Source organism: Chiloscyllium plagiosum, unplaced genomic scaffold, assembly GCF_037043375.1.
Source record: "Chiloscyllium plagiosum isolate Xiang-an unplaced genomic scaffold, Cpla_swu_hap1 HiC_scaffold_2, whole genome shotgun sequence".
Taxonomy (NCBI): domain Eukaryota; kingdom Metazoa; phylum Chordata; class Chondrichthyes; order Orectolobiformes; family Hemiscylliidae; genus Chiloscyllium; species Chiloscyllium plagiosum.
Genome location: NW_028270140.1, coordinates 15,808,338 through 15,830,494, shown reverse-complemented (window position 1 = coordinate 15,830,494; position 22,157 = coordinate 15,808,338). Strand labels below are relative to the sequence as shown.

The window sequence follows — 22,157 nt, the reverse complement described above, 5'->3', positions numbered from 1 at the left end:
GAAGAAGCTTGCCTCCGATTACAACGGGACCTTGATCAGATGGGCCAATGGACTGAGGAGTGGCAAATTGAGTTTAATTTAGATAAATGTGAGCTGCTGCATTTTGAGAAAGTAAATCTGAGCAGGACTTATACACTTAATGGAATGGTCTGAGGGAGTGTTGCTGAACAAAGAGACCTTGGAGTGCAGGTTCATAGCTCCTTGAAAGTAGAGTCGCAGATAGGTAGAATAGTGAAGAAGGTGTTTGGTATGCTTTCCTTTATTGGAAAGAGCATTGAGTGTAGACGTTGAGAGGTCATGTTGCGGCTATACAGGATGTTGGTTAGGCCACGTTTGGAATTTTGCATGCAATTCTGGTCTCCTTCCTATCAGAATGATGTTGTGAAACTTGAAAGGGTTCAGAAAAGATTTACAAGGATGTTGCCAAGGTTGGAGGGTTTGAGCTGTAGGGAGAGGCTGAATAGGCTGGGGTTGTTTTCCCTGGAAGGTTGGAGGCTGAGGGGTGATGTTATAGAGGTTTATAAAATCATGAGGGGCATGAATAGGATAAGTCGACAAAGTCTTTTACCTGGAGTGGGGGAGTCCAGAACGAGAGGGCATAGGTTTAGGGTAAGAGGGGAATGATATAAAAGAGACCTAAGAGGCAACTTTTTCAAGCAGAGAGTGGTGCGTGTATGGAATGAGCTGCCAGAGGAAGTGGTGGAGGCTGGTACAATGTCAGCATTTTAAAAGGCATCTGGACGGATATATGTTTTAGAAGGGTTTAGAGGGATTTGGGCCAAGTGCTGGCAAATGGGACTAGATTAGGTTGCGATATCTGTTCGCCATAGATGAGTTGGACTGAAGGTTCTGTTTCCATGCTGTACATCTCTATGACTCTACCATTTAATTTTGGGTCCTTTATGCGTTCCACTGCCTTCACCACCTCATCATCAGCGGGTGATTTTTAACTTTGTTCACCTCCTCAGCAATGGCCTTCAACTGCTAGAGCCTAAATTCTGGAATTCCCAATCTAAATTTCATTGGTCAGCCTCTGTCCAACATCTTGAATAAAGCTTATCACCACATTGTCTTATTCCATGGATATCGACAGAGTGGATAGAGAGAAGTTGTTCCCTGTGATGCGGGTCATGAATCAAAGGATTTGATTTAAGGTGATTGGTAACAGAAACAACTGCACCATGAAGGAACTATATTTTCTAAACCATATATGATTCTGATCTGGAGTGTTTTATCTGGGAGAATAGTGGAGACAGGTACAACTGAGGCTCTCTAAAAGGAATTGGATTAGCACACGAAGAGAGAGAATTTGCAGGATTCTGGTGGAAATGCAGGGGAATGTGATGAGCAGAGTTTCTTCAGGGAACCTGCACACATCCATGGTGAACGGAATGGCTGCCTCCGGTCATAATCATTCGGATTCCCTGGCTTGGCATCAATTTTAGACTGATTTATGCTGTGTAAAGAAGATTTACTACATGAATAGTTTTCAATTGCGCTGTTGGAATCAGCCACTTCAAACGCACTAAAAATATCCTCGGTCACTACTTGCTCAAAAAGTATGCAAAAATTAACTATTTCTAACTTGCATGCTGAAAATTGCTCCAAGGGTTGCATATTGAAATATCACGAATATTAACATTGTACTTGGTGGCTAGTGCAATTTACTTTTCCTTACGATCAGTGTTTGCCAATCTGATACTGATAAATTAGAGCTTGGTGGAAGTAAATACAGTTGTATCTTTCAAAAGTCAATTGGAAATGTGCTGAAAACAAAAAAAAATTTAGAGCTGCAGGGTAGAACAGGATGAATTGTAACTCGTTCAAAGGCATGCAAAGTGAGCTGAACAACGATTCACTGCATTATAAAACTTTCTAACTTTTCACTCTTGTGCAGATGACTTTAATTTGATAACCATAAAAAATGCCAATTGGTCTTTGTTTACACAACCCAAAGTTATCATTTTTAAAAACTACAAGTCACAATTGACTTTGCTGTAGTTGCAACCTCTACTCAGCTGTTTTGCCATTTCTGGTGAAAGAACTATACTGGGCAATGTGAATGGTTTTCACTCCAAATGAATTACCAACCTCCAGTTATTAAGTTACTTAGATTTTTGAATTACTTCTATCTTTGTACTCTATGGCTCGCTGGTTAGCTCAGTTGTCTAGACAGCTGGTTTGCAATGCAGAGTGATGTGAACAGCATGAGTTGAATTGCTCTCTCGCGTACGCTCGCTCTCTCGCTTGCTCTCTCTCTCGCACACGCGCGCTCTCTAAGTTGGTACATGAGCCTCCTCTGCGTAGGAGAGGGTGCGGACTGCAGATGCTGGAGATCAGAGTTGAAAAGTGTGGTGCTGGAACAGCTGGTCAGGCAGCATCCAAGGAGCAGGAGAGTCGATATTTTGCGCATGAACTCTTCATCAGGAAGAGCTCATCCTCTAAATGTGAACCCTCCTGCTCCTCGGACGCTGCCTGGCTGGCTGTGCTTTTCCTGCACCACACTTTTCGACCTGTCTTCTGCATATCCAGTAAGAAATCCATCTGCTCAGCTTGTGCAAGCAGCTTATCTGAGGAAAGACTTCAGTTTTGAGCTGCCTACCTCATGATCATTGGCTTTCAGATAACTTTCACTCTCCACTTCTTTTTAAATCTACTCGGATGTTGTTTAGTCAGCAATCAAAGTCAACTTCTTAAGCCAATCCATTTTCTGGAAAGGGGGTTTTGTCCGTTTTGTTATCCTACTTGTCTTCCAGAGATCGCTTGCTTGTGTGACTGTAGAAAATTAATGTTTTGGTTCCTTATTTTTGGTACAAATCCACTGAGAACAAAAATAGATTAACATTTTCTTTGCAGTGTTATTTCCAAACTAAGCAGCACCTGTTTGTCATTATTCTTTTTTAAGTCCATTGATCATCCAGGCTTATAATAGGTAAATAACTGCACAGAGGCCATTATCCCGTCACCCTTTATTTATATGTGGAGAGTCCTTGACGCTGATCTAACTCCCTCAGAGCCAGCTCCGAGTGAACATAATGTCTGACACTCCTGTTCTCTTTATTTCTAGAGACACTCCTGTTTTTTTTCCTGTTTAAATTTTTTATTTTATATAACAGTGCAGTTTACAAATAATTAACGTTAACAGCTGTATACAGAGAAACAGCAATTTACAAGGGAGAGGAGCAGCAAAGCCAGGCCCCAGACCCCACCGTTCTACAATAGAGCATGATTTTGATTCATCGACCTCTGGGTTATGTGCCCTACACACTCCTGCTACACCACTGTGCTTGCTAACACTCCTGTTCTTGTCAGCCAGGATTCCTTGATTGGACAAGGTTAACAGCCCCAATCAGGGAACTCCTATTCTATGATGACCACCAGCTGACCTTGTTATAATCACTACACGAGGCCTCTGGTGAGACTCCTTACTGAAGCCGTTCTAAAAATCAGTGACCACTACATTTACCTTAACTATCCATTTACTTACTTGCTCTAGCTGAAATTGTAAAATTTAATTTGCCTTTATAATCAACTCATGCTAGTTGCTTTTAGTAAACCCACTCATTTTCAAATGCTTTCTAAAACACAAATAACTTGTCTTGAAATAGTAAAATCCTGATGTGCCAAATCTGAGAGAGTTGATAAGCAACTGAAGAGCGAATTTGCATGGTTCTGGTGAAAGAGCAGGGGAATAAGGTTAACTGCATTTCTCCTTCAAAGAACCTGCACACACCATGCTGAACTGAAGGTCGTCTCCTGTACAATAACAATTTTGATTCCTTATCTTGGCGTTAATTTTGGATTGATTGATTACGCTCTGTAAATAACCTTTGGCAGATTTACCACATTAAGTTTTAGATTGCTTGTTTGGAATCAGCCACTTCCAGCACACCATTACAATCCTAGATGACTTCTTTTGATGTGTAAAGAAGTGCAACAGCCATGTGCATTGCTAGTAACGAGATAAATGTCATTTATGAAAAGAGTTAAATTTTTATTGATGGCAATTGATATTTAGAACGGCTTTCAGTCAGGAAGATGTACTGTTGTATGATTTTTTTTTTATATCACACTCAGATCTCACAGTAGAGGCTTGGTTTAATGTTTTAGCCAAAGAAAGCACCTCCCTCTTATAAGTTCTTCCAAACTCTTCTGTCAGGAGAATATACAAAAGCTTAAACACATGTACCACCAGGTTCAAGAACAGTTGCTTCCCCATTGTTATTAGGCTTCCAAATGGATCTCTTAAATTTCAAATCTAATCTTGTTTTTTGTGCACCTTCTTTGCAGCCATAGTTTTGTAATCCTTGCTCTGTTCTATCACCCTTAGATCTTTGTGTGGTATGATCTGTCTGTACTGCAGAGAGCATTTTGCTGTACCTTGGTACATGTGACAAAACTAAATCAAAATCAAATCAATGCATGTAATAGTCAGATTAAAGGGAGGAAGATCAGAAGGTCCAAATGTGGCACTGGGTTTATGTGAAGGATTCACTGTGACATAGCAACATATTTTGTTGTGCTGCAGATTGGAAGGAGTCCAGAGTACACCAAGTTATTTTGCAATTTTTTGCATTTTTTAATCTTCTACTTCACGCTGATTCCCTCTGCAATATCTCCACCTGGAGACCACTTAGTGGTCGCAGTCTCTATACCTTTGCACTATTGTATATCTACAATATTCAATATTCAGTAACTTTGCTTTCCCAGGCACTGAGAGTTCCAAATGACTTTTGAAGTATTGTTCCACAAGTGAATTTCGCAAACAGATTGCATGCAACAAATAACACAACTGACTAGCTAATTTATTTCTGGTTGAGGTTGGAAATGGTCACCAGTGCTGGATATTGAAGGTGGATTTAACAGCATGTTATCAATTTTGTAGGCTTGGTAATGAACAGGAGAACCTGTTTATCTGTCGGTAGCTCGACATGACCTTTACTCGATCTGATCCAAAAAGTTTGTCAGTTTAACATCTTGTGATTATATTTCTACTTTTAGTAAAATGGTATCCAATTGGAAATTGTGTTGAGGTGATGTTATGGTTCAAGTTTCCACTCGTTTATTTGCATATACTCAAACGCAAGTTTTCCAAGGACCATTGCATGCTGACAGCATCTTGGAATGGCATGGTTTTTAAAATCTTGCACAATGAATTTCTTGATATTTTTGAGTGGTACCCTGCTGAAATTTTATTAACAGTGAAAAATCACTTTATCCCAAGTTGGCATTTTTTAATAACAATCTTTTGGTCACAACTAGAGTACCCCAATTCCAAATTTTTTTTTCATCCTGTGATGTTGATTTGGCCACAGTTGTGCATGCACACCTGGCCTGGTTCTCACACTCATTTCTCTCATCACAGTGTCATTGGTGTACACTCACCTCCAACCATACCGCCAAACACACACTATCAACCCCTGTTTACTGGCCACCACTGTTTTCTGCTTGGTGATTTCATCACTCATGCTACCTTAAACTTGAGGAGCTGGCATTTCTGCTTATGGCTGGCTGACTCTTGCTTGCCTCCAGTCCTGAACCCTCACTGCCCACTGACAAGCTGTAATCCTCATTTCTACTTTTCACAGGTGCTGCCAAACCATCACTTATTACAGTGCTCCATGAGAAGTCCCCTTGGTTGATGTTACTCCTCGAGTGTTCTGCTTACATTGTATTTTCTAGTTAGGTGAACCTGGGAGCCATTCCCACCATATTCCATATCACCATCTTTCTATTTTGGCTTGATTTGCAAATTGCAGTTATCTGGGACTTGATGTTGACACCACAGGCAATGCACACACATATGCAGATAGTGCACCCTCTGCAGGATCATTTGGTGCACTCTTTCATTTTCTTAAACAATTAAATATTTATTTATTAATTTTTCCAAGGTCTTCCAGTTGTGTCTTTGTGGCAAAATAAAACCAAGCAATTTCAAAAGGCTGCTACAACTGTAATATCTGAAAACAACATGGTGCTTAATTCAGTCTTAGATATGGCCTGCAATTTTGTTTAAAATCAAGATCACCCAAACCAGCACACAAGACTTTGGGGAGTTGGTTTGTGCATGAAGTAACTTCAAATTCTGAAATCTTTTGCTCAGTTTGGCCATTTTTATTCACTATGCTGGATATACCAGTGCAACTTAGTAGAAATGCTGCCTCAGTATCTTTTAAGCTGGCTCCTTAAGTCCTTCCATATTGCAGCAAACTGCTGAGATTATCATCATCACTTGTATTAAGACTGCTCCTCCTGAGGCCAGCAGTTGGTTGACAAAGCATGTTCTTTAGATTTAGTGGATATTGAAGTCTCCCCGTGCTGGACATCCATCTCCACAGTCCAGTCTCCAAGTCAAGTAAAAGTGGGTTTCATAAGTATCATCATTACAACTTTACACAGCTGCCACCAAATGTACAACTTGTACTTAGCTAGCACCTTTAATAGAAGGAAGTTTTGTCAGGTGCTTTTGGTGAAATAGAATTGAGGGAGAAAATTAAGGTAGGTAATAGAAAGCTTTGTGGAAAAAAAACTTGGTTTTAAAGTTTGGGAGCAAAGTAAGACAAAACCATTTGGGAGTAGATTCCGTAGGTTACAGGTTGTTGAAGGTTATGTTGAAAAGTGCGCTGCTGAAGAGCGGAAGGTTTAGTGGAGACCCATCTGAAAGTAAAAATATTGTAGAGGAAGGCTCAGTTAGGCTTAGAGATATCAAATTTTCCTTTATGATTGAGGTAGGGATCTGATGTAGTCCATTGAAGATGGGGTGATGGGTGGACAGAGCAGGGTTGTGAATTGTTTAGAATTTATTCAGTTTCGATGTCTCTAAGTTAAGGAGGGGGTTCAGTTGAGCAAAAGCCAAGTCATTGAAACAGATCCCAATATCTATGGGAATAAGATAAGGCAGAAATAGTCACTTTAAAAGGTAAGATGCTGACATAGCAACCTAATGATTTATTTGTGGAAAAACATAATCTCTCAGTAATCTATCCCAATCTCATGAGCAAGTTCTGAAACCTTGTGAATTTGCACAGGATGCTGCAAGTTTTCTATTCTGGCATACTTGATGTTAGGATTGGAACGAGTTAGAAAATATTTATCCAACATCTGGAAATACCACTTTAATGTGCATTTCGCTATATTTTAAATTTAAAAATTTTGCAACTTGTTAAGTGCATGATCTACTTGACTGACTCCTGTGTAATATGTGCACTTTTACTCTTGGTTAGAATGGGAAGAAAATCAGGCAGTGGTCATTACTGCACCTTTTCCGGCTGCTTTTAATGCTAGGTAGCCAGGTTGCTGACTTGCTATATGCTGGTCAGTGATGCGGTTGCAGAGTGTAGGACAGTATGGCCCTGAAGTTGCTGTTGAATTTTGTTTTAATTTTGCATCCATCTCCTTACTGCTTCCTACAAAGGAGGTAAGTATTCCAATGGCCCAGTAATGGCGAGGTGCCACTCTACACTTTCTGAAGGCATAGGATATATGAAGCATATAAATAATTACAATGTTACAATTACCAAACGGTTTGTAAGTTTTCATGCACAACTTTTCTGTAAAATCTGCATTATAGGGGAACCTCGATTATCCGAATGAGATGGACGGACACTATTTCGTTCGGATAATCAGTTATTCGGTTAATCGATTAAATGCCTTTCCTCTGGGGCTCGGAGTTTTTAAACTCTGCTCCCCGTTCAGGAGACTACGGCAGCACACAGCAGTGAGACCCTGCCCCCAACACCGACCCCCCCATCCGCCCCCATCCATCACCGCCTCCAACCCCACCGAACACCGCCCCCGCCTGCAACCAACCATCACCGCCCCCTCCCAACCCCATCCAACACCGTCCCTGTCCGCCCCCGAAACCCGTCCAACACCACTCCCCACCATGTGCTTCACCCCCCCCCCCCCCCCCCCCCCCCACCCACCCCTTCTCTGGGGCAGCCGGACTGGACACCAACAACAAGGCTGCTGCTGCTGCCTTTTTGGGTTTTGTCTCCAAATAGCACAAACACACAGCCACAGTCACAATCACAACTTTTTACTGCAAATGTTTCACAGGTTTCACGATTACCCTGCTTAGGACAATGTTGGAGAGATTATCTTGGGAAGCGGGGTTTAGGGTACACCCCTCAGTCGAACTCCAGGGGAAGTGTGGAGAGAGAGAGAGGGCGGGAGGTCAGTCATTTGGAGATGGTGCCTATTTAATCACTGTAAACAAAAGACGTGATCATTGTTAGAAACACGTCTTTGCTGTAATGTTTCCATCGGGATCTTGAGATCTCCTTCATATAAATCCGATTTTTGGATAATTGGTATTCGAATAATCAAAATTCCTGTGTATATATCTACAAAGTGTTAAATTATGTATGTTTTTACTTTAAGTTTCGCAGTATTTTGATTTTATGCTCCATTTTAATTTACCTTCTATAATTTTAAAATATTAAAATTCTGAAGTATTTTAGTAACCTTTTACTAAAATACTAACCTCCACATAAGGAAAACATCCAGTTGCTGCTGAATCATTGACTTGTCTGTGTCGGTTCTATTTACTTCTATGGTTTGTTATGGAATAGTTATATATAGTTGGGATAGGTTTATCATTGATGGCATTTCATTTATGACCTATCATTTGGGAACCAAGAAACACTGAGGGCTTAGTTTGCCCTGAGACTTAATGCTGTCATCGGGCCTCAAGTTATAGCTGAACATCTTTTTATAGTGATAGTGTGATATCTGGATGGCATCTGTACCTTGGCTTCCTGTGTTTAATTTAAAAACACACTACTGTATTCTAGCAATAGAATCATGGGTGCACAAAGTTGAGTCAACAATTCTGCTGACAGGATAAGGGAGACAGTCCTTGCATCAGTTCAAAGTTCATGTCTGATGACCACAATGGCAGAACTAACCAATGTAAAAGCAAGTGGCATCTTCTGCTTACCTTATTAATTATGCAGCTGAGATTTTGGGTAATGTTTCACCCGAACGGAGTGTTGGGTGAGGCACCAGTGCCAGACTTGGTGGCTCACATGCTGCTGGTGCCATTTCAAAAGCTGAGCTGCAGACCACTTCAGACACCAAGTCAAGAACAATCCCTCACACGGTAGTGCTCGACATTGACAAAGTCGCAGAGAAAAGGCAATCTAACGCCCTGCTTCTAGACCAAAAGCTCGAGTGATACCGATAGGCAGCGTGGTGGAGAGGCAAGCAGTCATTCTTCCTGCTGACCACGCCAGCAGATCAAGCAGGAATTGCAGCATAGGTCAGTGCTATGTTCCAAAGGAAAAAGAGATATCCAGCAGGACACAGGAGATTAATGTTCTTTTGTGATCCACAAGAATAAGTTCTTCTCTTGTACCTCTCAATCATGGCTCGCACCCTGTCTAATTCAGTGCAGGTGCCTCAGTAAGGCTCGAGGATGACTACTCTCAGTATTTTATGCATCATTTCTACTTGAGGACTCTCACACTCGCCTCATTCTTACAAACTATTAAGCATTTGTACCCTCTAAGCTTCCCACTCGCGCACTGAGTTCACTTCTTCACTGCTTGCTCATGCATGACCACAAACTGCTCCATCATCTGCTTCCATCATTACTCAGTCCCTCCCTTTGTCTCATTTCAGGACGAACTGGCCCAAGACTCCGTCAACCACCCAAAATTACCTACCCGTAATTCTTAGATCTTCAGGCCTGACTGTGGGCTGTTGACAGCACGTGGTTCCACACTATCAGTAGGACCAATGCCTGACCGACTGGTGGTCACCCCTGTACTGGAATTGAACCAGCCATTGGACTGACTGCAGTGGTAGCCCCTTTACCCACTGAGAATTGTCCCTTTTGACTTTTCTACATAGCCATTTGCTTGAAGTACATGCAATGTGTTTGTCACATAAACTGCAGGAACATGCTGCAACTCTATCATTGTGGCATGGTGCCATACAGAGATATGTCCACCCCACTTGTAACTAATTATATTAACTGTTCAGTCCACAACACTATCTCCAGCTGTCTGCCTTTCCCTCTGAGCTAAGAAAGCAATGCAAACCATAGGCTGGCAGCACGCAACTGAACATTGAAGGTCTTGTGCATTAAGTGGCTAGCAGCCAGCTCAGTAATTTAATTATTGTGTAGGAAGAAACAGAAACTAGGTCATCTCCAAGTAAATGCTAAAGTCAACGAGCAATAAGAAAGCAAGCTAGGAGTAGTAAGATTGTGTGTTCTTGTCAGCGCAAAGCTGTCCTGTGTAGATGCATGGCTGTCCCTGCAAGCAAAGTGAACTGGCAGAATAATGCAAGTAGTAGATGTTCTTCAGCTCCAAAGTGAAGTGTTGAATGCCCGAGTTGGCCTGAGAGCAGGAGGATGATCCTGGAGCATTCAAGGACTTTGTCCCAGCCATTATACCACTCCTGCTTCTAGTCTGCTATCCATGAGCCCTGGTTCACTTGTCAGGAATTTACACCATCTAGTTTCATAATGGAGGAGAGGAAAAAATGGAAGTGGAATGTAAATACAGGTCACTCTGCTGTATTGCAACAGTTGCATTCCTCTGCAACCCTGTGCTATAGAAAATCACGCTGTACAAAATCATTATAGAAAATTGCTATTCCCGTTCAGTACAATGTTCACATTATCCAAACGACATTCACAATTTATCAATTGCATTATAACCAATTTGTGTTAGTGAAACACACATTATACCAGAATGACCTGTGGGGCAAGTTGGGGTTTGATATGCAAATACAAGGAAATAACATAGCAACTTCTGATCTGCCCATGGTGTGGCAATTTTAGGCTTGTGTGGGGAAATTGGGAGAGCTTTTCTTTTTGCAAAAATCTGATTTTTTTTTATTTTTCACTTTTGCCCTATTTTGCCACCATCCTTGCTGTAACTCTCCCCTCACCGTGGAGGGGAACATTCCACCTCTGATTTTCATTCCAAGGAAGGAGGTAATGGGTACATGAAGTGTGGCCCACCACTCTTAAAGGCAGCCTGCTGAGTGCAGATTTGAGTCTAGAGTGGTGCTGGAAAAGCACAGCAGGTCAGGCAGCATCCGAGGAGTAGGAAAATCGGCATTTCGGGCAAAAGCCCTTCATTTGGGCTGGTTTAGAAAGCCTGTCTTGATTCTCTGGGACTTCAACACTGTTTATTTTATTTGCCTGTCACGCGTCACTTTTTCAACCACTCCCGATGCCCCTCCTCCACCTAATCCTAATGGCCTTGCATTGCCTCCATACCAGCTCAGCACTTCTATGCTCATGCATCCTACACAGAAACAGTGATCTCAATTGTATCAATTGCATTTGTTGCAATGCTTGAAAATAGCATTTTACTTTGTCTTAACAACTCAATAAAAGTGCTGATCAGTCAGTACCAGAAGCAGAAACTACAGTCACTTAAAACCTCTTTGATCATGTATTAATAAACACTAAACTATTGACAGAGTAAATCTAAGAGAAAATAAAATTGTCAGTTAGGAAATATTTCCCTTGTGTGTATTTCTCTCCAAATAATGGAAATCTGCTTGAAGTTATGTGCTTGAAGTTGTTGCTGTGGATGAATTAAAGGATTGACAGTTTTATTGGAGAATTTTAATAAGTTTTTAAAGGTTTTTGGCTGTTTTGTTCTAGCTTTGCTGCAGATGCCATTGTTACATTTGGGTTCATTGGTTCTGTTTCAGGAGCCAGTGGGAGGGAGTCAGTTGGCATAGGAAATGTTGGTAAGACCTTTTGAAATTATCTTTCAAAAGCTTCCCTCATACAGACTATGGTTAACAAGTAGTTGAAAAGCTGGCCTGATTCCTGAACAAATGCAAGTAGCAGGAAATGTCTAATTCACCTGTACAAGTGACAAGTACAAGGTGAGACCTCAGTTCTTGCAAAGCTGAAGAAGGGCTTATGCCCGAAACGTCAATTCTCCTGTTCCTTGGATGCTGCCTGACCTGCTGCGCTTTTCCAGCAACACATTTTCAGCTCAGTTCTTGCACCCTTGTCCCATTCTAATGAAAACGGAGGTGCCAGGAACATGCAGTGTGAATCTCTGAATCTGGTCCCATTCTCTCTTTTTAATAGGTAACTGAGCAGAAATTCATCCTTTTATTTTAGCTCCATATTCATAAAGGCTAACACTGAATTCATTTCTATTAAATTTAAAGAAGAAGATATATGTTTACATGGGTCACTGCTTAAAACAGGACTTTGTAAGACAGTGCCTTCTTATTTTTCAGTATCTTTGATTATGGACTGAAATAGGAAAAGGGCTGTGTTTTAATACCAAAGTTTGGGGAAGGGATTGCTGCACTTTTTAAATGTTAGATACTGAAACTCAATGTAGGTGGTGTTTACACTGCTTTTTTGTCAACCAGTGGGGGAAGGCTGGTCGCAGATGGCTTGCAACAGGGGACGTGTACAAAGTGAGATTTGGCTGGCAACAAGTAGCTATTAATTTATGGAGTGGTGAGTAACTGTTGATGACAATAAAAGCCATCAACTTGTTAACAGCTACGTGATTGGATAGCTGAGCACTTGTAGATGTGAGCAATATGCCCATAAATGTATTGGACCTCTGCAAGGGGCGGTTATGTGTGTCTCTGTACGGTAACAGAAAAGCCTAAGCCTGAAGAAATCAATTTATTTTACCACACCAATTGCTGTAAGCTGTAGCTTTTAACCAATGACTGGGAGACTTTGCAATGTACCAATTGCCTGTGCCTCCTGCAAAGAAGTGAAAAAGACTGAAGAACAACTGGAGAGTCCAAAACTAAAGGGCATAGGTTCAAGGTGAAAGGGGAAAGATTTAAAAGTGGCCAAAGGGGCAACTTCTTTGCCCAGAGGGTGGTGCATCTTGGAATGAGCTACCACAGGAGGTGGAGGCTGGTAAAATTACAACGTTTAAACGGTGTTTGGATGGATACATGAATAGAAAAGGTTTAGAGTGATTTGGGCCAAATGTAGGCAAGTGGGACTAGATCAGTTTAGGATATCTTGTCAGAGCAGATAAGTTGAGCCGCAGGGTATGTTTCCATGCTGTACAACTTTATGACTCTATTTCCTGGTGAGCGAAAGGATCATTTCAGCGAACCCTGTGTACAGGGGCTATCAAGTTGTCTCCCCTCCACTCATAACACAAGTTTTTTTGTCTGTTGGTTGGGGTGGGGGGGGAGGGGTTTCAAGGGATTTTGTAGTTTATTTAATGGAGATATATGCCACAGTTCTTTGTTGTTTAACTGTAACTAGAATCTGCTTCTTTGTAACAAATGGTAAATCTTGTTGAATGTAAAACCTGGTCCATGTGTTCTGTTCACTTGAATCTAAACAAGAGTTAAATCAGGGACTACATTTGCATACTTTGATAAAATCTTTAACTTATGAGACGATTCCAGGAAAAGCAGAGCTTGACTTCTACTGTGATGCTCCAGTGAGGCATGATAACTTAGAGGTATACTTGTTGTTTCAAAACAGTTGACCTCATATTGCCTGTTTTAAAACACAGTAGTCCCCCTGCACCCACACGGATATGTTCTAAGACCTACTGCGGAAGCCTAAACCTGCAGATAGTAGTGAACCAATTTGTTTAAATGGGAAATTTACCTCCCCAGCAGCCCCCTGGTTCTGTTATGATCCATGTAATATATTCAGTTACTACAGATAACTGAAACCGTGGAAACCAACTCCGTGGATACGATAATCACCCTGTATATCTGCCAGTGTGGCATACTTACTCAATTTGCCAATAACTGTACTACCAATCTTGGGCAAAGTTGCATGTATGGCTTTCTACTTAGGCAAACAGTGTTAATATTGCCTAAAATCTTACCCATACTGAGGTAGTAGTTGGATGAGAGGATAGTCTCATTAGGGATGTGTAGATTTTCTAATAGATATGAATGTGCCTTTGGTTTTCCTAATACCTTTGCAGATATTGAAAATTCCATTTTGCTGTAACGATCAGTTCTGAACATCTGTTACTTAAATAAACCAGTTTAACACCATTGTATTTGTGATGTGATTACTTGATGCAATTCAGTTGTCCTCACATTTATTTATTATTCTTGCCACTATTCAGATTTAAGTGGCAAATTGAAGCTGTGGGTGATTTTGTGAGATCTGCGATTATAATCGAGCTGGTAAATAATGACATTTGGCATCATAATGAAGTCAAACAAGAATATCTCAGTTGTAAATGGTAGCGCTGCCTAGGTCACAAAACAGATATCATTGTTAAACATGTTTATCAAGTGGGTTATTAAATAAATGTTGACCTTGCTAGTTTTTTATCTACATCCTAAGTATTAATTACACATTTTAGTTCTCATGAGGGCATTAAATATCAACAACCTCTGTGCGTCTGGAGGTTCTTGTAAGCCAGAATCCAGGTACGTAGACTAACAATGAAAAAGGATCCAGGTAGGTATTTTATCTTCCTGAAGGGGATGAATGAAGTATTTGGGTTTTCTGGTGCACTGACAATGTAATTTTAATATCTTGAGAAGTTTATGCAATATCATGTTATTATTGGACATGCATCACTATTTTTTATTGTCACTGAATCAATATCCTGGTATCCTGACCTAACCCAACAGGAGCAACATCAGCACAAGAACTACAGTGATTCAAGAAGATTCGCCACATGATAACTGGAGATGGGCAACAAATATGGCTTTACCAGTGTATCCCAAAGCCTGAGAGCAATTCTATTTTTAAAAACGTATCAATCGGGATGAAGTCCAATCCTCCTTAGTTCATTATCACTTAACTCAAAAGATAAAAGTTCAATTAATTTATTGTGTCCAATGTTTACATTATTTACGTTGCTGCACTTAAATGCTGCATGTGGTTTTATAAGAACATAAGATTTTTGAAGTATTAGCAGTAATCTTTATTTGTTAAGCTATTCCCTATATATACTAAGTAATAATATTTATCATTTAAAAAGAGGTGGAATTTCACTTTGCATCTGAACAACGGATCGGAAGTTACACAAGAAAAGAGTTAAAAATCACACAACACCAAGTTATAGTCCAACAGGTTTAATTGGAAGCACACTAGCTTTCGGAGCGACGCTCCTTCATCAGGTGATAGTGGAGGGCTCGATCGTAACACAGAATTTATAGCAAAAATTTGCAGTTTGATGTAACTGAAATTACACATTGAAGAATTGATTGTCTGTTAAGCCTTTCATCTGTTAGAATACAGTGATAGTTTCACTTCTTTCATGTGTAAATCACAAAACCCTTTTTTTAAAAGTTGCATTCTCGGGTTAGCTGTTAACTGGTGATAGCTAGACAATATGTTGAAGGTGTTGGCCCCCAGTGTTCTCTGTCTATGACCTGATGTTTAGATTGATTCTAATCTAAAAAGTGAGATAACAGAGTTTTACATAAATTCATGCAGTTTTTGAGCTCAGAGTTCTACATGAATGTATGCAGTTTTTGAGCAAAGTGCAATGTAACTCTAAGTACAGATTCACCCCACAAAATATGTGTGCATGTGGGTCTTTGTCTGTCTGTCTGTCTGTCTGTCTGTCTGTCTGGGGTGGGGGTTGTGAGTGTGAGAAAGTGTGTGTGTGTGTGTAGTGAGTGCAGAGTGTCTTAAGTCTGTGAGGGGTTGCATGTGAGAGTGTGGGAGTGTGTGTGTCTATAAGGGTCTGTGTGTACCTGTGTCCTTGTGTATGTGAGTGTGTGTGTGTGTAGGAATATGTGTGTGTGTGTGTGTGTTGTAATGGTGATCACCTGTAATGTGACATGAACCCAAGGTCCCGGTTGAGGCCCTCCCTATGGATACCGAACTTAGCTATCAGCCTCTGTTTGGCCACTTTCCTCTGCTGCCTGTCCCGAAGTCCACCTTGGAGGATGGTCACCCGAAGGTCCGAGGCTGAATGTCCTGGACCACTGAAGTGTACGACAACGGATGAATGGGCACAGCACAATAATCAACAGACAGGAGGGTTCCCTCCCAGTTGACACACACACCCACACTCACACATGCACCCCCTCACAGACTTAAGACACTCTGCACTCACTACACACACACACATTCTCACACTCACAACCCCCTCCCCCACATTGCACTTTGCTCAAAAACTGCATACATTCATGGAGAACTCTGAGCATCTCCAAATCACAAGAAAAGAGTTTTCACTGAAATTATTATTCCACAAGATGTTTTAAAAGCACCTCTTGTATTATTGAGTTTTGACCTCTCTTTAAACTCTTATTCCACCAGCAGTGAGCCTGTCGCAGTTTATGCTATGTTCAAACGTTTGGCTACAGAACTGGTACTAGGAATTTTTCTTAATGTTGATGCAGAGGAATCTGCAGCACTTTCCAAACAGATTACCCAGCTTTCAACGCAACACTGGCATGGTAAGGATTCAGTTTGGGTGAATGACAAAAGGTGGCAACTATATGAAATCAGAGCACAACATTTTAGTACAGAGGCTTGTCATTTAGCTCATAAGTTCTGTATGTTGTTTATTACAATATGAACTACTTAGTCCAATATCTCTTCCTCACTACTTAATTCCTTTAATATCCTTTATCTTATTCCAGCTCTCCTGATTCATCAAACTTTTAATTTGCCACCTTGTCTAATTCCAGTCTCCTATACATTTCACACATTCTATACTAATCCTGCTGTTAGATCTCCTATCTAGTTTTCCTTTCAAAGAATTTATGTGCTCTGTCACATTAACTTGCATTCATTAACTTAATCAGAATTCAAAAGGTAATAATCTCAAGATTAGATAGACTCTCTATTGGAGAGGCAGACTGGCTCAGAATAAAGTTAAATGCAAGGCTTCGAGATTAGTATAGGAGGAATGAGTTTCAGTTCTGGCACTAATGCCAGTATTGTGCTGGAAGGGACCCATACTGATTGGACAGTGTTCAATCATGCTGGGGCCAGTGTCCTGGTGAATCAAATAACTGGAGAGTTAGAGCTTTAAACTAGTTAGAAAGATTATGGGGTTTGAGAGAGCAGCTATGCAGGCTTACAAGCAAAAGTATATGCTAGCATTTGCAGGGAATTATACGGGTATTAACATCCAGAGTGAAACAGTTAGGGACAGAGTACACAATTATAAGAACATAGAACATAGAAGAATACAGCGCAGTACAGGCCCTTTGGCCCTCGATGTTGCGCCGATCCAAGCCCACCTAACCTATACTAACCCACTATCCTCCATATACCTATCCAATGCCCGCTTAAATGCCCATAAAGAGGGAGAGTCCACCACTGCTACTGGCAGGGCATTCCATGAACTTACGACTCGCTGAGTGAAGAACCTACCCCTAACTTCAGTCCTATATCTACCCCCCCTTAATTTAAAGCTATGCCCCCTTGTAATACCCGACTCCATACGCGGGAAAAGGTTCACACTGTCAACCCTATCTAACCCCCTAATCATCTTGTACACCTCAATCAAGTCACCCCTAAACCTTCTTTTCTCTAATGAAAACAGCCCCAAGTGTCTCAGTCTTTCCTCATACGATCTTCCTTCCATACCAGGCAACATCCTGGTAAACCTCCTCTGCACCCGTTCCAGTGCCTCCACATCCTTCCTATAGTATGGCGACCAAAACTGCACACAATATTCCAGATGCGGCCGCACTAGAGTCTTATACAACTGCATCATGACCTCAGGACTCCGGAACTCAATTCCTCTACCAATAAAGCCAGTACGCCATATGCCTTCCTCACCGCACTATTTACCTGGGTGGCAACTTTCAGAGATCTGTGTACATGGACACCAAGATCCCTCTGCTCATCCACACTACCAAGTATCCGACCATTAGCCCAGTACCCCATCTTTTTGTTATTCTTCCCAAAGTGAATCACCTCACACTTAGCTACATTGAATTCCATTTGCCACCTTCCTGCCCAGCTCTGCAGCTTCTCTATATCCTGCTGTAACCTGCCACATCCTTCCTCACTGTCAACAACTCCTCCGACTTTCGTATCATCCGCAAACTTGCTCACCCAACCTTCTAACCCCTCTTCCAGGTCATTTATAAAAATGACAAACAGCAATGGTCCCAAAACAGATCCTTGCGGAACACCGCTAGTGACGGCACTCCATGAAGAAACTTTGCCATCAACTACTACCCTCTGTCTTCTTCCATCCAGCCAATTCCTAATCCAAACCTCCAACTCACCCTCAATGCCATATCTCCGTATTTTCTGCAGTAGCCTACCATGGGGAACCTTATCAAACGCCTTACTGAATTCCATATATACCACATCTACCGCTTTCCCCTCATCAACCTCCTTCGTCACCTTTTCAAAGAATTCAATAAGGTTTGTGAGGCACGACCTGCCCTTCACAAAACCATGCTGACTATCCTTGATCACATTATTCCTATCCAGATGTGCATAAATCCTATCCCTTACAATTCTCTCTAAGACTTTGCCCACAACAGAAGTGAGACTCACCGGCCTATAGTTACTAGGGTTATCCCTACTCCCCTTTTTGAACAAGGGAACCACATTTGCTATCCTCCAGTCTTCTGGCACTACTCCTGTAGACAAAGAGGACATAAAAATCAAGGCCAATGGCTCTGCAATCTCCTCCCTTGCTTCCCAGAGAATCCTAGGATAAATGCCATCAGGCCCAGGGGACTTATCTATTTTCACCTTTTCCAGGATTTCCAACACCTCTTCTCTACATACCTCAAAGCCATCCATTCTACTTATTTGTGACTCAGTATTCACATCGACGACAATGCCCTGTTCCTGAGTAAATACTGAAGAAAAGTATTCATTCAGTGTCTCCCCAATCTCTTCCGCCTCCACACGCAACTTCCCACTACTATCCTTGACTGGACCTATTCCTACCCTAGTTATTCTTTTATTCCTAACATACCTATAGAAAGCCTTAGGGTTTTCCCTAATCCTACTGACTAAGGACCTTTCATGTCCCCTCCTTGCTGCTCTTAGCGCTCTCTTCAGGTCCTTCCTGGCTACCCTATAACTCTCAATCGCCCCAATTGAACCTTCACGTCTCATCTTGAGATAGGCCGCCCTCTTCCATTTAACAAGGGATTCCAATTCCTTATTAAACCACGGCTCCCTCGCATGACCCTTTCCTCCCTGCCTGACAGGTACATAATTATCAAGGACACTCAATAGTTGCTCCTTGAACAAGCTCCACATATCATTTACACTCTTGCCTTGGAGTCTACTTTTCCAAGCCACACATCCTAAGTCATGCCTCACCGCATCATAATTTCCCTGACCCCAGCTATAACTCTTGCCCTGTAGTACACACTTATCCCTCTCCATCACGAGAGTAAAAATCACCGAATTATGGTCACTATCCCCAAAGTGCTCACCTACCTCTAATTCTAACACCTGGCCTGGTTCGTTACCCAGAACCAAATCCAGTATGGCCTCACCTCTTGTTGGCCTGTCTACATATTGTGTCAGGAAACTCTCCTGCACACATTGAACAAACACTGACCCATCTAACGAACTTGAGCTATAGCTTTCCCAATCAATATCAGGAAAGTTAAAGTCCCCCATAACAACCACCCTATTACTGTCACTCATCTCCTGAATCACCTTCCCTATCCTTTCTTCAATGATTCTAGGACTATTAGGAGGCCTGTAAAAGACTCCTAACAGGGTGACCTCACCTTTCCTATTCCTAACCTCAGCCCAAACTACCTCAGATGGCAAGTCCTCATCCATCGTCCTTTCCACCACTGTAATACTATCTTTGACAAGCAATGCCACACCTCCCCCTCTTTTACCCCCACCTCTGACCCTACTAAAACATTTAAATCCTGGAACCTGCAACAGCCAATCCTGTCCCTGTTCTAGCCATGTCTCTGTAATAGCCACAACATCGAAGTCCCAGGTACCAACCCACGCTGCAAGTTCACCTACCTTATTTCGTATACTTCTTGCATTGAAGTATACACACTTCAAGCCACTTTCCTGTTTACAGGCACCCTCCTTTGAAATTGATGCCATGTTCCTAACCTCCCTACACTCCAGGCCCTGCACCCTGAAGCTACAATCTGGGTTCCCATGCCCCTGCAGAGTTAGTTTAAACCCCCCCCAAGAGCACTAGCAAACCTCCCCCCAAGGATACTGGTGCCCCTCAGGTTCAGGTGTAGACCATCCTGTTTATAGAGGTCCCACCGTCCCCAGAAAGAACCCCAGTTATCCAAAAACCGGAATCCCTCCCTCCTGCACCATCCCTGTAGCCACGCATTTAAGTGTTCTCTTTCCCTATTCCTCGAATCTCTATCATGTGGCACGGGTAACAAACCAGAGACAACAACTCTGTTCGTTCTAACTCTGAGCTTCCAACCTAGCTCCCTGAAAGAAGACAGCAGGAAATTAGGTTAAGGGGGAAACAGTGATGAAAAGCAAAACTAATAGCTCTTTCTTAAACGTGTGTAGTGTTTGGAACAAAATAAATAAATTAATGGCACTAGTAGAGGTTAATGGGTATGACCTTGTGGCCATTTCAAAGATTTGGAAGGAGGTCAAAACTGAACACTAAATATGCAAAGGGATGTGACTTTTTGAAAAGAGATGGAATAAGTACAATAGTAAGAAATCCTGTTAGATTGGAAGATGTAGAGTCCATGTGTTTGGAGGTAACAATTAACAAAGGGAAGATGACATTTGTAGAAGTTCTGTAAGCCCCTGAACAGTAGCTGTTTTGTAGGACAGAATAAATCACCAAATTATGAAGGCATGTTAAAATGCAGTATAATTGATCATGATTGACTTTGATCTTAATGCACATCAGAAAAATGAAATTGGTAACAGTAGCCATCAGAGACAAAGATTAGTGGTAAACCAGAGCATTGGGAAAGTTTTAAAAACCAAGAGTTATGAAAAGTAACCAAATAATTGAGAGATTATAAACTGAAGGCAAGCTAGCAAGTAATATAAAAACAGACAGTTAGGGTTTCTTTAAGAGCATAAAAAGGAAAAGAGGTCAGAGTGAACATAGGCCCTGAGAGAACCAGGAAGTGGCAGAAGAGCTGAATAAATAGAGTACTTTGCATTAGTCTTCATGGTCAAGGACATGCATAGCATTCCAAAAATATTAAATCAATTGGTAGAGAGGGATGAGGAGGAATTAACAGAACAACCCAGTAGAGGCAAATGTATTAGGGAAACTATTGGGGCTAAAAGTTGATCAGATCCAGGGGCTTTATCATATGCATCCAATGATTTTGAACAAAAGTAGTCGCAGAGTTGTAGATTCATTGGTAGTATGATCTGGCCCTGGAGCATGTTCAGTGGAGGTTCACTAAAATGAATCCAGGAATGAAAGGCTTAACATATGAGGAACTTTTGTGGACTCTGGGTTTATACTCTATGGAGTTTAGAAGGATGGGGGGAATCTAATTGAAACATACAGAATAGTGAATGACAGAGCAGATGTTGGGAAGATGGTAGGAGAGACTAAGACCCGAGGGCCTTACAGTAAAAGGAAGGCCTTTCAGAACAGAGGTAAAGAGAAACTTCTTCAGCCAGAGAGTGGTGAGTCTATGGAATTCATTAGCACAGAGGGCTGTGGAGGCCAGGTCATTAAATATATTTAAAACAGAAATAGATAAGTTCTTGATTGCCAAGGAGATAAAATGGCATGGGGAGAAAGCAGCAAAATAGGATTGAGGAAACCTATCAGCCATGATTGAATGGCGGAGTGGACTCGATGGACCAAATAGCCTAATTTCTGCTCCTGTCTCATGGTCTTATTTATATATTAATGACTTGGGTGAGAAAAGTGAATGTATTATTGCCAAGTTAACAGAAGATGCAGAAAACTGATGGGAATGACACAGTCCATATAGAGAGAGTGTGAGTGGGCAAAAACCTGACAAATGGAGTATAATGTTGGGAAATGTGAGGTTATGCATTTTGACAGGAAAAATAGAAGAGCTGGTATTAGTTAAATGGAGTAAGGCTGCAGAAACCTTCAGCACAGAGGGATTTGGGAGACCTTGTGCATGAATTGCAAAGTGCTAATATCGAATTTTAGCAGGTGATAAAGAAAGCAAATGGACTGTTGGGCTGTATTTCAAACGGAAGTAGGAAAGTCTTGCTAAAACGGTACAGATCACAGCTGGGATACTGTGAACAATTTTGGTCCCTTTTCTAATGGAAGATATACTGGCATTGGAGGCAGTCC

General features: G+C 41.5%; 1 protein-coding gene across 6 annotated transcripts in view; it reads left to right on the top strand.

Annotated features, from left to right (window-relative positions):
• The window catches only part of LOC122564829 (uncharacterized), a 122,011-nt gene that overhangs the window by 41,931 nt on the left and 57,923 nt on the right, over positions 1 to 22,157 (top strand). For 5 of the 6 annotated variants that reach the window (XM_043720177.2, XM_043720158.2, XM_043720167.2 and 2 more), the window contains one exon: positions 16,223 to 16,362. In XM_043720177.2, the coding sequence (XP_043576112.2) occupies positions 16,223 to 16,362 (140 nt within the window). The remainder of the gene's footprint in view (positions 1 to 16,222; positions 16,363 to 22,157) is intronic. The other variant, XM_043720144.2, reaches the window with a different exon arrangement.